A 14,534-nucleotide genomic window follows, 5' to 3' on the forward strand; every position below is an offset into this window, starting at 1 on the left:
ACCCTATAGTTAAATGTGGTCATACTTTTACCACTGATAGCACTTACTGCAAAACAGTGCTTTTCTTAACCTTGTTTTAAAAACAGGCTACCTTTGTACAAAAAGGCTTTTGTGTATGCTTAATGTTTAATTTCTCATACAATTATGCTGGTTGTCTGAAGAGCTCCTAATCTCTCCAAAGTATCTATTTACAGACCTACACAAAAGTTGTGCCAAAGAAAATCCTGTTACCAGCAATTCTTAGATTTTTCAGTGGCTTCTTTAATATAGCAATGTCTGATAGGTTTTTATTTCATGTTAGCAAATTTATCTAAGTTGATTTTATTTTAATTGTATAGCACTTGTTGAGGACTGATTGCAAGAGTGGAATTGAGATCATCTGCAACACTGAAAAAGAAGGGAAGACTACCTTAGCCTTACAACTCTGTGAATCGTTCCTAGTCCCACAGCTCCAAAATGGGGACATGTATTGTATATGGTAAATACTTTATTTCTGGTGAAGCAGCTTAGCAGATAATAAATGCTTGTTGCCAAAAAGAAAGTAATCTTAACTTTGAGATGTAGCTGAACTTTGAAATACCAGATAAAAACATTCTAACATGACATTTAAACATTCCTAATACATCTGTTATGCCTGTTACCTTTTACACGATCCTATACAGTGGCAGCCTACATAGTGCTTATTAATTGTTTCACTTATTCAACACTCAAGTGCTTCAAAGTAGCAGAAAGGTGAGCCTTTAGATACTTTGGGCTGTAAATGCCTATAAATATGGCAATTATTATTAGCAAAATGTAACAATAAGATGTCTGTAGACTCTTTGGCACTGCAGATATTTTTCTGTCCAGCTAGATGACTGTACTCATAATAACCAAACTGTTTCATGTTAGAAATGCCTAGAAAGAGAATTTATGCTTCTGAATATATGCTATGAATTACACAAATTATTACTTCATAAATGGAGCCACAAGGTAAATAGTCTCATTTAAATCTTTTCTAGAGAGATACTGTCTTTGTACACACAAACTCAAATGGATAGTTGGACGTTTTTATGGTTAATATGTATTCTCTAGAGAGTTGTCAAAGCAAACTTCATTCTGAGGTCTGAAAGATGTCTAAGGAAGGTAATCCTTCTGTTGATATAACTTCTGTACTTAAAGTAATGTATACCTGCCTTGACAAAGTATGCCTTGTTGGTCTAATTACATAGATGAGGCAAAAATGCTCAGTCAGCAAAGCTTTGTTCCCTGCCCCCCCCCCCACACACACACACACTTATTTGGGATCAAATTATTGATCTGCTTAGTTATATAACTAACTTCAATATGGAATCTAGAAAGCATTTCCCTGTTCCCTGGTTTCAGGAATTTGAAAAGTAAGATGTCTTTTCTCTTTTTTAAGAGGAAGTAATGAAGATTGGACATAATGTTTTGTTTCCTCTAACAAAGTTGTCTTGGCTATTAGGCGAGTAATTGATTTTGTTGAATGAAAACCATTGGAAATCTGGTTATGAAATAAATTTATAATACAGAGTATTGGCAATACCTAGTTATTCTGTAGCATTTTTCATCTATAGTCTGCCCAGAAAAAGGTGGGCATGACTGTGCCCATAATACAGGTGAAGAAGCTCAACTAAAAAGATACATGGCTTGTCTGAGGCCTGGAGACCAACTTCAGACTGGAATGCAGCTCTGCTGATTCCTGCCCAAATGCTGTATCACTTGAATTCTTATCTAGCAAGAAATTTCCAGATGTAGCCCACAAAAATCAGCTATATGGATGCTCTTTCTGCTTCAGGGTCTCAGGCTTTTAAGAAATACATTTTAAATGTTGGAGGTAAAACTTGCTTTTTATACCTTGTGCAGTAATAACATGCATGTTAACCTTGCTGTTATCCAGTTGATGGCATCAAGTTCTGTGTTATCCATTGTAAAAAACTTGTTATTAGAAACAAGATGTCTGTCCTAATATTCTGGCAAGATGGACATCAACAATGAAATTCCAGACATGCCTATTGCACTGTTAGTTATCTGTTCATTGGGGAAGCACTTTTATCTTTTAATATTTTAATTTCTGTTCGGAATATAAAACTTGAGGGTTTTTTAAAGAGTTTAGAGCAGTTACGTCTGTGCAGCTAGAATCATTGTTTGATTCTTTGCAGGTGCTTAGCAGTCACAGTTACATATGCAACTAGACAAGAAATCTGTATAATGCTCAAGATAAAGCAAATCAGGACAAAGCTTATGAAGCAAAAAGGAATGACTATACCATCGTTCAAGTTTTGGAAGAATTTGGAGTCAGGTTTAATTAGCCCAAATCTTGCCTCTTTCCCCATAGAAGTTTGTTTGTTTTTCTTCAGTGCTATGCACAGCAAAAGTCATGTAGCCTTGTTGAGGACTGAGGATCTTGCAGACCTAGCAGAGACTTGTCTAAGTCAAAATCTACCAGCAAAGATAGCAGATTAGGAAGCTGCAAGTAGTAGATGATAGTTATCTCTTCATGTGAGGCTGCCTATATCAAGTAGATCTTTGAACTGAAACCATTGCTTCTCATCTTATCTCAGCAAAAGATGGACTTTGAGCAGCTCTGTTCCAAAGCTATTTTCATTGGTGTGAGGAGTAAATCCTAGATTCAGATGATCCAAATTATCATTGTTTTTCTGAAGTGAAAGCCCCCTTACACCTGCATCACAAAAAAGCTGTGTTTAGTCTTGCTAGAAATATTGTGTGTATATAAATGTGTACAAGGTATTGAGGAGATCAATCCATAATAATGTGATTAATGACTTTCCTGTATCAAAGTCATCTCTCTTCAGAAAGACAACAAGAATTTTTATGGAACAGGCTTACCAGAATGGCTTGCTTTCTATGCCAGGCAGCCTTTAAATGCAGTTTTAGCTGTTTTCAAGTAATTCTTATGTCAATAAATCAAGAACTTTTTTCCCCACAAATTTAATCAGTCTTTTTAGATAGTGTTATTGATTAAGATAATTGTTCAGCATGTGCATTTTGGTAGTGTGCTATCTACATTTAAGGAAAGACAGGCTTTTTCTTTTCAATAATAGCAAAAGTTTTAGATCTAGGGTAAGGCAGGACAGACTAGACTAAAAGTTGTTCTAGCCAAGAAGTTGGGTAAACATCACAGAGCACTACACTTCTATATCATACTATGCTAGCAATTAAGAAGCTACCCCTGGCTATAGCATCTCAACTATTATCTGTGTTGTGGTCGGTGATACATAAATGTCCCAAATGCAGTTGAGTTCAGTGATAATTAAAGTTGGTATCTGAAACATGTATATGATTAAAATTGGGTCTAATCAGTTCTTTGAGAATGCTTTAACCCTTAATGATTATCAGTCAGAAATGTTCCTGAGGAGGAGCCTCAGTGGCTACATGGAGGAATAACACTGAAATATTTCACTTCAGGCTCTAGTCAGATAGTGATTAAACTGATTTAATGGCTTGCTCTTCACCCATGGAGCTGTTCCTTCTGCTTTGTTTTCTCCATTCTCTTTTCTGCTCTTCTCTTGTGCCAGCCTTTGCACTTGTCTGAACCCATGGTAAGCCACTGAGCTGCTAATCCATCAGGAAAATAATTTGAGTTTTCTCTGGGATTAGCATTGAAACAGCTTGCTCTGAAATAGTATGAGACAAAGCAAAATAAAAGAAAGAGCAGTATCTACTATTCTGTTCAACAGCAGCATGCAGTGAATTCAAATAGCTGTATTATTTAACAGCATCTTTAAGAAAAATGATCGTGCTTTCATACTTTAGGCTGAAAATTGTATTGAATTTTTATGAATGGTTTAAATGAATGGGTGCATGGAGACACTGGTTAGTTGCAAACTTCCACATGAAGTTTGCAAAGAGCCTTCAAACATTTAGATTTCCAACCTGGTAAAAGTGGAGGTGAACTGTTTGCATCTCTAGAAAACCTATAGGACTAATTTGCTATGTGTAGAGTGGCTTGTAGAGCTTACTTTCTTAACTGTCTGCCCCATAAGCTTGAGGCTCCTCCTGACTTCAGTTTTCTTGGGTTCTGAATAAAAGAAAACAATTAAGATCTCATGTCTGGCCAATTAGCACTTAGAATCATGTGGAATTATAGAACTGTCCTAAACTTAAAAGCGAAGTTGGTGTTGTGTCATAGTCAGTTCTGTCATTTCTCTTCATGCAGACATGGACATGACTAGATAAGCTTAGTCACAGAAGGTTTGCCTGATTTTTACCTGGCACAGACTAAGAAATTTTGGAAGACTAGCCAAATATTTTGTCAGTATCTGGGTTTGGGTTTTCCGAGGGAGGAGACTGGTGGAAGAAACTCTGGGTGGGCCCCTGTTTGCATTGTATTGTTGTGGTGGGATTTCAAACTGGTCCTGAACATATCTACTTCTGGGTAAAATCTTTGATGTGGTTGCAAATCTCGACATTGTTTTAATTAAATAAAGGTCCAGTTACCTTGCAGAGTCTCTGAATTAAAGAGCATAGAACTTTTTTTATAGGCTGTAGACTTCCATCAGCTATATTTTATAGACTAAATACGTTACTTGTGTACAAGGTGCTCCTCTGCAGGAGGCTAGCAATCCATTCTTCTCTTATGCTTCCTTGCATCACTCAGAAATGTTATTTGATCATAGAGATATATGAGTATTTAGCAGTAGGGACGAATACTTTCGTATAATTGCTGGGACTAGAAAGGTCGATGATATCAGCAGTCAAAAAAGACAATTGTGTTGTAATGTGTATAACTGGAAAACATCAATATTTCCTATCAATAGAATGTACCAGAGACTAGTTTCCTACTATGCTCTGTTTTTCCACATTCAGAGAATTTTTTTCCTCATCATGGCACAGAAAGTAGTTTAATCCCAAAATACATTTGGAGTGCACACAGCGCTTGCTTCTTCAGTCTGCTGTTTATTGCACATGGCATTAATGGTTAGATGCTGTAGGATTTGCTTTTGTTATGCCATTTTCTGATACCAAACTAAATCCATTAATACTCAGTTGCATATTTAATTGGTTCAGTGATAGGAGATACCCTGAATGCGTATGTTACATATTCCATTGTGCACATTGTGTACAGTTGTGGCATTAACTAGACCGGTATTAATCACATATCAAAAATAAGATCTTACAGAAAATTCAAATAAATGTTTGTAGGAATGCATTTGGTTAGCAATAGAGTTCTTTAAAACCTAATCAAAATATTTTGTTCTGCACTTATAGGGACCTGATCTTCATTTGGAGTAAATTGCAGCTTAAATCTAACCCATCAAAACAAGTATTTGTTGATCAATGCTACCAGCTTTTAAGAATTGCTACAAATGTCAGAGTAATTTTCCCTTTCATGAAAGTCATTAAGGATGAAGTAAGTTTGGGGTTTTTTTTTTTTTGCCCTCTTCTTTTTATTACTAGTAAAACTGAAGAGAAGTGATGGTTATATTATACAGTGGCTGTTTTTTGTGGAAAGTGAAGGGGGGCAAGGAAGGACACAGAAGTTAAGTTTTGTCAGGTTCCAGAATGAGCTTTAATGTTATGACAGTCCTTGCTCTTAATGTTATGACAGTCCTTGCTCTGTTGTGCATAAGTTTTTCTTTCTGTCTGTTGCAGTAAGTTTGAGTATGTCATCCTGTATAAATAAATGGGGAAATTGGTAATAAATGTATGAAGTAAATGTGAATGATACTTCTTGGTTTTAGCCTGGTTTCATAAAGAAATAGGACTTGTGTAATGCCATTGCATCTGCCTTTCTCCCTTGTTAAATTCTGAACCCTTTGACCAATTCCAACAAAATTTGAAAATGTGCTTATTATAACATAAAGCAAGAGCTAAACTAAAATAGAAGACTTATTTTTGCTTCAGAGAAGTATAGTATATTTCATGCTTAAGATGTTGCAATCCTATACAAAACAGTGCAAAAAATTAGTATAGTTTGCAATGCTTCACACACAGGCATGTTGATTGTTTCAAAGCAAATGTTGCTTTTCATCATTAACCTGACTGAATGGAGCTCCTTCATATTCTATGTCCTAAATATCTGAGGAGTGTATGGACTTCTACACAAATCAATAAGTTTATTTTATCAAAGATGCTACTGTACAATTATAAGTAAATGCATCAGTTTGCTGTTATTCAAGACTTTAATCACAGTATGTATTCTAAAATACTTCTGGCGACTTGAATAACTTGGTATATTAGTCTTAGAAAAGTTTAGCTTTTGTTTGTATGTGTATCTGAATGACAATTTTTTTAATAGCCCACTAAATATGACTATATATAGTCATATTACAAATCCTATACAAAAACATATACAATATACAATATACAAAATACATATTACAAGTCATATACAAATATATATATATTTGGTAACACATACTGAAATATAGGTTGGTATTAATCATTCCTAAACTTTCCTGTAATTCTTTTTACTTTAACCAGTGATACATTGGGCAGTATGACCATTCCTCCCAATTGTAATTTTCATGGTCGAGCCCCCAGCCTAAAGTATAGAAAGGGAATTCTGCTCATCAGAAGGATAAACTGTCAGTGCTGAGAAGTCAGGAATCAGTAGAGTGCTTGGCTGTGGATTGTTATGTTTTCTGTAGTGTTCATCACTGAAAATTGAGGGCACTATTTATAGCTTGTATTTTTCTGCAATGCAAGTTAAATGAGATAGAACAAGGACAAAATTTAGAGTAACTGTCCAATTATAGTGAAACAGCGTAGTTGATCAGGATGCAGACAGAAGATAGTGCTGGATCAGATAATATTAGCTGTTGTTTTGTTTTATGAGCACTAAGGCATCCCCAAATAATTGATTGTATTCAACTACAGAACTGCACGTGGCAAAAATATCTAGCTTTATTCACAGTAGCTGCAAAGCCTTCAGTGCAAACCAAATGTTATTCATGGGCATTTCCCTATCTGTATTTTTATGATCTTGTATAGCATTATTTTAAAATATACATGCTTTTAGACAAGGTTTACTTTTTACAATTTTTCTGTAACTAGCAGGAAGTTTCCTGAACTAAGTCTTTTGCAAGCAGATGTATATAGATACATGGAATATTGACATTTGAGCTCTGTTTATACCAGTTAAGTTTGTTTTCTGGGTCTGATTTTTTTTTTTTTTATTTGACTTTCAAGCTTTAGGCTTCTGCAAGCCCATAAGGAAAATAATGTTATACAATACTATGTACTGTAATTTCCTTTCTGCAGGTTGGTGAAGATGGTCTTCAGATATGTGTTGAGATATGTGGATGTGCCCTACAACTGGACCTCCGTGAAGATCCCAACATGAAAAGTCTCATATATAAAGCGATAGCTCATTTTTTGCCAAATGACTTGGAGATCCTCAGAATTTGTGCACTTTCAATCTTTTTTCTTGAGCGCACCCTGGAATCCTACTACACTGTTGAACATTTGTATAAATGTGCAGATGAAGAATACAACGAGTGCACTAGTTCTGTTCAAAATCGTGTCCGTTTTGAATTGCTTCCAATTTTAAAAAAAGGTCTGTTTTTTGATCCTGAGTTTTGGAATTTCTTGATGATCAAGCAGAACTGTTTAGCATTATTGGGGGATAAAGCCTTTGTTGGTTTAAGTGAAAGTACACTGGAAAACTCTACTGCAAATACAGAGAAGATAACAGAGTATAGGGCTTTAAGTGAAGAACACGTCTGCTTAACAGATGTAAGTAATGGGGAGCTTGACACTGAAGACCTGTCTGAAGCCCAGTCCAAAGGTAATGCCAAAAAGAACCACGCAACTCTTGAGATGTCTAAAATGTTAGATCATACTGTACCGAAGCACCGCTGTGTGATATGCAACAAGGAATTTCTTGGCGGTCACATTGTGAGACATGCACAAGCTCACCAGAAGAAGGGCAGTTTTTCCTGTGTACTTTGCAGCAGAAAGTTCAGGCAAAGAGGACTTATGCTGAAGCACTTAAAAAATCACGTCAGAAAGATAGAAAGGCAACATCTTGCTGCAGTTCTTGAGGACAGACAGGAGACTCCTGTATCTAATGAACTAGAGTGTTCTGAGGCTTCTGTCTCTCTTGAAAATGGGAATTCTGATGGTTCTAAAGATAGTGAAACAGTGACTGCAGTAGTTCCAAGTGCTGATGTGGAAGAAGAGAATACTGAACTGATATTTGATATGGTAGAAAATCATCTAAGTGATCAGGATGATGCTACTGAAAACAGCAGTTGTGACAGCTGTTTTAACAATGTCCCTGATGCTTTAAATCCAGAAAGCTTGCCAGATGATGATGAAAGCTCCAGTAAAGAGTCACCAGTCCTTCATAAAGTAAATGGAGCTTTTTGCCCTCAGAAAGACATGGATGCTATGGATCAAGAAGGAAGCTTTAAGTGCCCTGCTAATGGTTGTGCTAGGGTGTTTAAAAAGATAAGATTCCTCAATAAACATGCAAGAAAAGCTCATCCAACTGATTTGAAGGTGCAGCAACATATAATGAAATGGAATAAAGGAAAATGCCGGTTCTGTCAGAGAAAATTTGCTGATTCCCAACATTTTATAGATCACCTGAAGAGACATGTGTATCCGAATGTTTACTTTTGTTTACACTTTAATTGTAATCAGAGATTTAAGCTGTCAACTGAGCTGGCAGAACATACAAAAAGTCATAGCATTTTTAAAGCTCAGTGCAATTTTGCAGAGTGTTGTGAGCTATTTGAAGAGCTCCCTTTGCTGTATGAACATGAGGCTCAGCATTATTTAAATAAAACACCAGAAGGTTCAGAAGATGCAAGTGAAAAAGATTCTTCAGATGATTCTTCAGAACTGCTCTGTAGCTACCAAGAAAGTGATGCATCTATTAATGACATAGAAACTGTAGACTTACCAATTCCAACTTGGAAGTCAAGGAAGGATTCTACAGAACCAAAGACTTACATTCAAAGTGTTGAGAAGAAAGCAAATAATGTAATTCAGAACGGAAATGAAAGCTCATCTGAGGGTAGTGCTACAGTTTTAAGCTCAATAGACCAAAAGACACCTGTGTTACAGCCAAATTCTGAAAACTGTAGTGTTGTTAGTGACCAACTAGTCAATGGGCACAGTGACCTGGAGCAGACATCATCAAAGTCATCAGAAATAGCTTTGGACAGAGTGGCAGATGAAACAAGGACAGAAAATGGGTCAGTGTTACCAGTTTTACAGAATTGTCATGATACACCCCAAAATAATGCTGCTGCCTCGCAGTTACCTTCTAAACCAAATCAGACAACAGAGAATACTTCATATGGTGTCATCTTAACAAAACCTTATGTTAGACCATTGCCTCCAAGTTATCTTGATGAACGTTACATTAGCATGCCAAAACGTAGAAAAATTTTGACTGATAAAGTAGATGCTCATTCTGAGCAAGACAAAGTTTGTAGCAAATCAACAGAAAGATTTAGATGTGGCAACTGTTTGACCATCTACTGTAACTCGGAAGCACTTGAGGCTCATCTTGCACAAAAGAAATGTCAGACGCTCTTTGGATTCGATTCAGATGATGAAAGTAAGTCTTATGGTTCTTTTGAGTGTGTTTGTTTAGAGGTAAATACCAACCAAAAATGGCTCTTGAAATAGGTAACCCGATGGAACAGATGAACTCCTAGGCAGTTGTAGTATGTCAGATTTTAAAAAGAGGAAGGTCACTGAAATCACTAGGGACCTGAACATCGAATCACAATATTGCACTAAATTGGAAGAGCAATTTAGTTGTGCTTCCTGTTTAGAATAAGAAAGAGTAGGTGAAAACTGGTAGGCCGATCTAATGGAAAAGACTTCTCATGAAACAAATTGTAATATTTGTCTGTTTCCTTGCATGTTTGAAATTAAGTGTTGAAAAACATAAGCAATGTTCCAGCTTAAAAAAATGATTTTTATGGGATCAAAATGAGGAATGAATAACCAACATATTCTGTTTTACAGGTGCCTGATTAAATGTTGTGGGAAAACGTATCAAAGGAGGAGTGGTGTAAGAAAACACTACATGAAGAAGCATCAGTTTGTTTCCCAGTTGGCCTTAATCACAAAGCAGTCCCAAATTACTAAAGAGAAACATGACCTTGATAAAGACAAAGCACATTTTCTAGGTAGAACTCACAGAGGAATAATAGGACCTGTGCAGGTTTTGAGTCCAGAAAGGTTGCTACAAAATCCCCAAAGTACCAGTAATCCGAAAAGCCACGTTCATTTCAAATGTGTGATTGAAGCTTAGCGGCACAGTCTTTCTAACATGAAAGTTTAAGGAAAATAATGCATTCAGTTGAGCAGACAGAGCAGATATGGTAATTGCCTTATGGAAAGAAAAACAGCTGGTACCTTAAGCTGCTTTAATTAAGAAACAGTTTCCTGTGTGGTTAGAGGATATCCATCCATCACCTAAAGTATCACAGTAATTATGATATAAGACATGAATAGAAGAACCAGGCATTCTTTTTTCAGAGTTTGAGTATGTGATTCCATTTTCTGCTAAAAAAGCATGTCACTCATTCAATAAATTGGTAGTGAGAATCCAGAAAGAGGAATGTAGAGAGAAATCGAAGATAGATAGAATGCAGCTCTAATAACCCAAAACTACAGAGTGTGCAAGGCAAAGTGTGTTGGTATGATATTAAGTGTGTAAGTTATACACAGTGGAAATCAGATGCATGCAAGAGAAGTCCTTTTCAAGGCTATGGCAAAAGTATATGTTAAGACTGTTGGGAAGTGTCATATAGAATATCTGTTTTAGGTGCAGGAAGACTAATGCAAGTACAGTGCACAAGTTGTGTGGATATTAACAGAAGCAGACTGAAACAAATACACAGTGCAAAGAGGGGTGAACTTGCACAGCAGGGCAGAGTTAAGCTAATCTGGTGCAAATATAGAGATCTTTTAGCTGTTGATAGGACTGAAAAGAACTTGAAAAATGGCTTCCTGGAGGAGCGAGGAAAAAAAAAAGATTTTAATGAAGACAGACAAAACCAGTGCACATGTCGAATTAGAAATGCGAGTTCAGAAAAACAGATCAGGAAGAGCCTGTTTCACCTATGTGATATTGCTTAATGGTGGTAGGTCACAACTCAGTGCTGTAAGTAATTATCTACTGTCTAAAGGAAAGGAGAAAACATGCAACAATTCAGCCTTAAGAAACATTACAGCCCTATGTAGTATCATCTCTTGAAAAGGTAATCCTTCCCAGAGACTAGTGAAGGTGTTGGATTTGGATGCTAAGCACTTTATCCGGCAGTTGGCTGTTGATAAAAAGAAGTAGAAAGAGTTTGGGAAGATAGGAAATTTCAGTCCTTCACCTCTGTGTATCACATTAAAAGACAGGACATGAAGAAGCTGTCATAGTTTTTGGTCTTCTGACCCCAAGCAGAAGCATGGCAAATACACAGGTTGTCTATTTGCTGTCCTAATTTACCCTCTAATAACTATGTTATACTGCCTGTGCAGCTTAAAAATGTTTATTTTGGATCCTGTTCTATGCCATTAGCTTAAAATGTTAATGTGCTCATAGGTGCAGAAGGTATAGTCGTGAAAAACAATGTGTACAGATGGAGTCACCACAGAAATGTAGGACAGCAAAGACCAACTATTCCTGCTCAGCTAGTTTGCTTACTGAATAGTTCATGACAATGTGTGTACATTATAGTAAGATGATCTTTAAAAACTTGCTTAAATTGACAGATATGTAAAAAAAAGAGTAAAAAGTCAAGAGGTACATAAAAGATCTGTTCATTGTAGCAATGACTCACACTTGCAAATCTAAGGATTTCGTTGTAAAATAGGCTATTAAGTATTTTTGGAACTTAAACATAATAGTTCAGTAATGCCTCTGCTAATAATCCTCTGTGAAATCAAACAGATATTTGCATTAATTCTGCTTCCTTTTCCCCTCCTAGGAGGTAAAAAGAACACAGATTCAAAATTGTACGTTTTTGAATTCTAAAAAAAATTATGCCTTAACTTTGAGTTGGCTTAAAGTAAAAGGTTATAAAATTATGATCACAGGTATGTGTGCATTACATTAATACTAATGACTGGCCCACTTTGAGAGATCTGTATGACATTTGAGGCACCAAAGAATTTTTTTTGCAGTTGCAAAAAGCAGATTTAAATGCATCATTCATATATATATATACACACATATATACACACATATATATTTACATATATAAATACATTAAAAGTTGTTTTAACATGAAATTAAGGGGGACCTTATCAGCCAAATGCACTTTCATGTTTTTTTTGCTTTGAAGTTACCAACTAATTTTTAAGGACCCAATTATCATCTTTACTGTTCCCAGGCTCCCCTTTCTTTGCTTAACATTGTTAATCTAATTAAATTTGCTTAAATACATTTGGAAAAACTAAGGGTTAATTTTAAAGTATTAAGTTTTTAAAAATCTAAAACCTCTGTCAGTAGATATGACAAAAATGTTTATGTGTAAAATCTTTAAGTGTACTTTTACTCTTTGGTGCTTTTTTGCCTTTTCCTGGAGCTCCATGTGTTTGAAGATGCTTTAAGACATGATTGAAACTTGTATTTTCTTTGGCTTAAAGTGTGTAGATAAATGCATCTATGTACATGCATAAACTGTGACCATAATTTTTTGTACCTGCATTAAACTCACTTTTGTTCAAAGATGCTTTTCTTGGACACCACCATTTGTTTATACCACGTGTTCCATATATATGCTTTGGAGAACTGAAAAACTGAATTCTCATGTAGGTGAACATTAGCTATCACCTAATGGATACCAGAAATATGTTAAATTGACTTGAAGTAGGAAGTGGGTGACAACATTTTTGTTTTAAGTAATGAGTTTTACTTCAAAAGACTTTAATTGTCTTTTTTTAAAACTGTTCTCTAATACCTTTTGGTATACTCAGTTGCAGTATTAAGCAACTTGAATTAGGAGTAAAAAGAATGCTTCTAATGTGTGTGGGATTTTTCTACATGCTTTTTTAGGATTCTGTAGTATGTAGGATATTATCCTACACTGAGTCTGCAACTTTTAGGGCTGAAAAGGGTTCCAAGTCTAGAACTGAAAGGGTTTTTTTCCCAGGCATTAAGCATTGTATGGTGTAATTGGAAAGACTTCATCAAGATATATTGCTTTGATTCAATGAATACTGAAGTGCATGTGTAATGTAAGCATGCAAATTTGTTAAAGTTGCCTGAAGTTATACATGAACTTAGGAGCTTTGTTGGATCAAAGTTTGTGCATTTCATGCTGGTAATCATATTTTAATCATGTTTCCTCCAGATGGATATAACTTGGATTTAGACTTTGCTTTTAAGATTGTCTACTCTAACCTGATCATGGTTCACTGTAAAGGTCATAAGTTATAATTTTCAAGAGTTGCCGCTTGGTAGGCACCTTTCACCAAAAAAGAAAAAAAAATCAAAAGTAGGTTGAAAATGGTCTTATCTGTGGGGAAAGGTCACTGGTACTTTGGTTATTTAGCCATATTCATTAAAACTACATAAATTGTATAGTTTGGATAATTTATAACATTAACTGTGTGATTTTAATATCACATTGAAGGTTCAGCTGTACTCATTTCTTTTATTGTTTAACACCAGTGGTATGGATGAAAGACTCAACAGGGTGGTAGTGTTATTTTTTCTTAATTTATTTGGTACTGTATAACACCTTTCTGATTAAATGCAGTGTATGCATTTGGGGACTCTTGATTTGTAAAAGCTGTTACAGGTTCAGCAAGAAAGGAAATTTGTGCTTCCTTGTTGAATGTTAAATTATTTTACTTTGCATTTTATATAAGAGTACAAATTAAAACTGAGCCATCAAACTGCAATAAATCAACAGTAGTGTTTCATTTTGAAAACTTTTTGTACTGTACATAGATTTGTTCAATAAAACATTGTCTTTGTTGTTAACAGAAACTGATCTTGTCTTTTGGGGGATCACTCTGAAAATACTGCTGCAGTGTTAATAGGTACCATGTTATGTTGGGTATATGATTGTGTTGTGTAGCACCCATGTAAAGCTGTCAGTTCCTGATGTTCCATGTCTGTGGATATTTGGATTTCAATAGACTCTAAGTCTATTCAAGTCTCTCCAAGACTATCCAGGATTCCCAAGGAAATTAAGAGAGACCTCCTGTCTGTTTTGTCCTTCTAGCTGTTATCACCCACCCCAGTAAATTTGGGACCTCTTAATTACTATTTCCTTCAATAAGTCATGGTATTATTACAAATTCTTTAAAAATAGATAATCTCTGGGAGAGAGAAGCACATGTGTAATGTGAGGGGGAGGAATAGCCTCTTTTGGTCATCAGAGCCCGAGATGCATGATGAACACACCTACGCAGAAAAAGCTTCTGTTGGCATTTGACACTTAGACACCAGGCAATCCACTCCTCAGAGCTGACTGGGTCAAACCATCTTCAAAACAGTGGCGGCTTTTAAGTCATTTAAGTAGTCAACCAAATCCCTTGGGAACCAGACTTCTTAACTACTATGTATACATAAATAACTTAAAGCATCATGTACC

The 14,534-nt window shown here is 35.7% G+C and overlaps 1 protein-coding gene across 2 annotated transcripts in view; it reads left to right on the forward strand.

The window, feature by feature from the left end:
• Positions 1–13,924, forward strand: part of ZNF654 (zinc finger protein 654) — a 36,429-nt gene extending 22,505 nt beyond the window's left edge. For both annotated transcript variants that reach the window (XM_064522233.1, XM_064522241.1), the window contains exons 6-9: positions 339–478; positions 5,233–5,374; positions 7,228–9,538; positions 9,955–13,924. In XM_064522233.1, the coding sequence (XP_064378303.1) occupies positions 339–478; positions 5,233–5,374; positions 7,228–9,538; positions 9,955–9,962 (2,601 nt within the window). In that variant the 3' untranslated portion in view covers positions 9,963–13,924. The remainder of the gene's footprint in view (positions 1–338; positions 479–5,232; positions 5,375–7,227; positions 9,539–9,954) is intronic.
• The last annotated feature ends 610 nt before the right edge of the window (positions 13,925–14,534 follow it).

This window comes from Dromaius novaehollandiae, chromosome 1 (genome assembly GCF_036370855.1).
Source record: "Dromaius novaehollandiae isolate bDroNov1 chromosome 1, bDroNov1.hap1, whole genome shotgun sequence".
Taxonomy (NCBI): domain Eukaryota; kingdom Metazoa; phylum Chordata; class Aves; order Casuariiformes; family Dromaiidae; genus Dromaius; species Dromaius novaehollandiae.